This window comes from Lepidothrix coronata, unplaced genomic scaffold, assembly GCF_001604755.1.
Source record: "Lepidothrix coronata isolate B3197 unplaced genomic scaffold, Lepidothrix_coronata-1.0 Scaffold436, whole genome shotgun sequence".
NCBI classification, from domain to species: Eukaryota; Metazoa; Chordata; class Aves; order Passeriformes; family Pipridae; genus Lepidothrix; species Lepidothrix coronata.
Window position 1 is genome coordinate 28,768 of NW_016690616.1, and position 3,542 is coordinate 32,309.

At 67.1% G+C, this 3,542-nt stretch overlaps 2 protein-coding genes across 3 annotated transcripts in view; one reads left to right on the top strand and one right to left on the bottom strand.

Annotated features, from left to right (window-relative positions):
- Positions 1 to 3,542, top strand: part of ENO3 (enolase 3) — a 20,498-nt gene that overhangs the window by 11,027 nt on the left and 5,929 nt on the right. Inside the window, exon 2 of one of the 2 annotated variants that reach the window (XM_017839556.1) lies at positions 2,103 to 2,105. The exons of the other annotated variant lie outside the window; for it this stretch is intronic. The gene's annotated coding sequence lies outside the window, so the exon portion shown is untranslated. The remainder of the gene's footprint in view (positions 1 to 2,102; positions 2,106 to 3,542) is intronic. 2 annotated transcript variants of the gene reach the window in all.
- On the bottom strand, positions 955 to 3,481 carry PFN1 (profilin 1). Its single transcript, XM_017839559.1, has 3 exons — positions 3,325 to 3,481; positions 2,009 to 2,201; positions 955 to 1,208 (listed from the first exon to the last, which is right to left on the bottom strand). Exons 1-3 carry the CDS (start codon positions 3,454 to 3,456, stop codon positions 1,111 to 1,113), a joined length of 423 nt encoding a protein of 140 aa, XP_017695048.1. The 5' UTR covers positions 3,457 to 3,481; the 3' UTR covers positions 955 to 1,110.

The window sequence follows — 3,542 nt, forward strand, 5'->3', positions numbered from 1 at the left end:
CCTAAAACTCTGCCCCTTCCCTCCAACAACCCCCAATTTTGTGGTCCTCCTGAGGTGCTGGAAGGTGGTGTGGCCACCTGAGGGTGCAGATTACCGGAGGTGACACAGATGACACTGTCCTACAGGTGACAGAGGTGAGGGGGTCACCTGGGGACAGGGGAGCCCCAGTTACACCATCTTACAGGTGACGGGGCACCCCAGCCCCACAGGTGGCACAGTGATGGGGTAATGAGGGGCTTTGGCCCCATGGAAGTGGGGGTAGGGGTGGCACATAGGGAACCTGAACACCTGGGCCCCTCCATGCCACGGGGGGGAAGTTCTGCCTCACGGACCAACCCCCTGACACCCCAATTCCCTCCATGGGGCACGTCCGGGCCCCTCCTCCCCTCCGTGAGTCAGATGGGGGGGGGAACAGGAAGCGCCGGAGCTGCCGCGTTGTCCTTATAAGGCCTGGACGGCACTGGAGCTGCTTCCGCAAGCCCAGTCCTGCCCCACATCCCCCCTACCCCACATGACCCCCTCTGCCCCACAGCAGCCCCTCACATCATCCCCACATCCCCTCCCCAGCCCTCATCAGCCTGCCCCCCACCCCACAGTGTCCCCTTGTCCCCCAACCCCAAGTGTCCCCCAACCGCCTTCTTTCCCTCCCACAGACACCCAGAACCCCCCTGCTGCTGGTCCAGCCCCCCAATAAAGCCTTTACCCCCCGACTTTGCCTCTGGAGGGTCTGGGAGAGTGGGGGGGGGTTGTGGGGCGGGTGCCAGGGCGTCACCCCCGCCCCATCGCAGACTTTGCCCCCTCAGGGTGCGGCGCAGCACCCTTGGACCCGGCTGTCTGGGAAGGCTCCCCCTGCCCTGGGCGGAGGGCAGAGCCACACCCCACAGCTCTGCCCCACACATCGGGTTCCCCTATCCCACCCCCCCAAATCCTGCCCAACACATTCCAGCCCCACAGTGATTCCCCACAAGGGCACTTTATTGCTGCCGGCAGCGGGGACTGGGGAGGTGAGAGGGGGGTGGGGGACGGGGTCCTGCTGGTCCCTGGCGGCTCCTGCTGGTCCCTGGGGGTCCAGGGGGCCCCCGGGTGGCCCCGGGGGTCCCCACAGCCCCCTCAGTACTGGCTGCGCCGCAGGTGATTGGCCATCTCGTAGCATTTCTTGTTGACGCAGCCGCCGTGGACGCCCTCCTTGCCCATGGCCAGCACGATGGCTGCAGGGGTAGGGGCATCAAGGGGGGGCCCAATCCCCCAAAACACCCATTACCCCCCATAACCCTCTTCAAAACACCCATCACACACACACACACCCCAGACAGAGTGGGGGGGGCATGGTAGGGGAGGAGGAGGAGGTAGAAATAGGGGGGATGAAGGGATCCTAGGAGTGGACAAGGGGAGACTGGGGGGAACTGGAGCAGAGGGGAGTACAGAGGTGACAGGGAGCAGATCAGGGGTGACACAGGTGAGAGGGCAGCAGGTGACGTGGACGGGTGGGGCTGGAAGGGAAAGGGCAGAGTGACATGAGGTGATGGGGGGGGCATGTGGGGGCCACCTGGGAGCTTTGGCAGGGGACACTGGGTGACACAGTGATGCCATGAGACACATGGGGGGCACCTGGGGAGGTCTGGGGTCATTGGGGGTGACAGTGTGATGGGGGGTGACACTGTGATCCTGTGAGACCCGGAGGGCACCTGTGTATAGATCTGGGGGGTGGGAGCACAGGTGGGGGGCACCTGGGGGCTTTGGGGTTGGTGAATGGTGCTGGGGGGGAGTGACAGGTGACACAGGGTGACAGGGCGGTTACAGGGAGGTCCCTTACTCTTGTTGGTTATGGCAGGAAGGGTCATGGGAGGGATGGCGGGGGAGATGGAGGGTGCCGGGGGGTGGTTCAGGGGGTCCCTCACTCACTCTTGTTGGTGATGGCGGCCGTGATGTTGAAGGTGGGGGGGTTCAGGGGAGGGGATGGCAGGGGGTGTCACAGGGTGACGGGGTGTCACAGGGGTCCCTCACTCACTCTTGTTGGTGATGGCGGCCGTGATGTTGAAGGTGGGCGCCCCGGCAGCCCCCTTGGTGCGCAGGTCCATGCTGTGCTCGCCCTCCACCAGCAGCGAGTCCCGGATGACGGAGCAGCGCAGCCCCCCCAGTGTCAGCCCCTGCACCAGCAGCGGCCCCCGCTCGGGGCCCACCAGCGCCGCCACCTCCGCCGGCTGTGGGCACGAAGGTCAGGTGAAAGCCCCAAAAACCCGACCCCAGACCCCCAAAACCAGCGGGGACCTCATAAGGGACTGGCACGTCCAAGCACTCCCATAACCTTGTCTCCATGACCATATAAGGGACCCGGGAGTCCAGAGACCCCCCCCCATGACTTCCCCCAGAGACCCCACGTGTGACCCATGACCCCCCCAGGGGACCCCACAAGGGATCCGGGGACTCCTGTGACCTCCCACGACCCCCGACACTCAGAACCCTCCAGGGTCACCACTTCCACGGGGGACAACAGGTCACGGGGAGCCCAGAAACATCCCCTCAGAGACCCCATAGGGGCCCCCTTAACCCACCCTACAAGGACCCTGGAATTAACCCAGGGTACCCCCATAATCCCCCCGCACCCCAAACCCGTGAATACTCAAGAACCCCCCAAAAGCCCCAGGGGTGGCCCAGGCATCCAGGGACCCCCATAACTCCCCCATGACCCCAAGGGGGAACGAGGCGTCCAATAACCCCCTCAACCCCCCCATGGGCTCCCCCAAACTTCCCCCCTCCCCCCGTTTCCGTGGGGGGAAGTGGGGAGGGGGGGAAGGGGGTGCGCGCGCGCCGCCCCTCCCCCACAGGAAGCCCCGACCGCCCCTCCCCCACCGGGAAGTGGCCGCATTCCGCGCATTTTTAGAGGGTTTTTAAGTGAAAGGGGGGTGTCCCCATCCACTACCCCCCATGAGACACCACCGCCCCCCCCATCCCGTTAAGGGACCCCAATAAAACAGATGGCAAAAGGGGCTGTGGGGGAGAGAGGGAGGTGGTCGAACCACGTGGTGCGCGGCCCAACCTCCCTCCCCGCCCGCCTGCGACCCCCCCTCCAAAACGCCCGCGGAGGGGTTTGAGGGGCGGAGGTTCCCCCCCCGGCACTGAGCACCCGCCCCCCCCCTCCGCGCTCCACGCTGGCGCTTTCGCGTTTTTCTCCCTTTTTTGTCCCTCCCAGCGCCCGTCGCGGGGGGGGGGGGGGAGTTGGCCCCGCCCCCGGAGGCCGCAGGGTCCCCCCGCCCTCCGCGCGCTTGGGCGGGAAACGCCTCAACCCCCCCCCATTCGCCGCGCCCGCCGCTCCCGGGCTCTCACCGTGATGTTGGCGAAGGTCTTGCCGGGGGCGGCGGCCCAGACGGCGGGGGTGTCGCGGTACCCGACGATCGCGGCGTCCTGGCAGGTGCCGTCCGCCAGCAGCGTCTCCACGTAGGGCGCCCACCCGCTCATGGCGGCGGCGGGCGGGCGGGGCGGGGCGCGGGGGGCGGGGCCTGCCGCGCGGAGGGGCGGGGCTTCGCCGCGGGAAGGGGCGGAGC

Coding starts and splice junctions, on each gene's coding strand:
- PFN1 (XM_017839559.1), bottom strand. CDS start 3,456: ATGAGCGGGTGGGCGCCCTACGTGGAGACGCTGCTGGCGGACGGCACC. Junction 2,202..3,324: donor AGACCTTCGCCAACATCACG/GTGAGAGCCCGG, acceptor TCGTGCCCACAG/CCGGCGGAGGTGGCGGCGCT. Junction 1,209..2,008: donor GGCCGCCATCACCAACAAGA/GTGAGTGAGGGA, acceptor CTACCCCTGCAG/CCATCGTGCTGGCCATGGGC.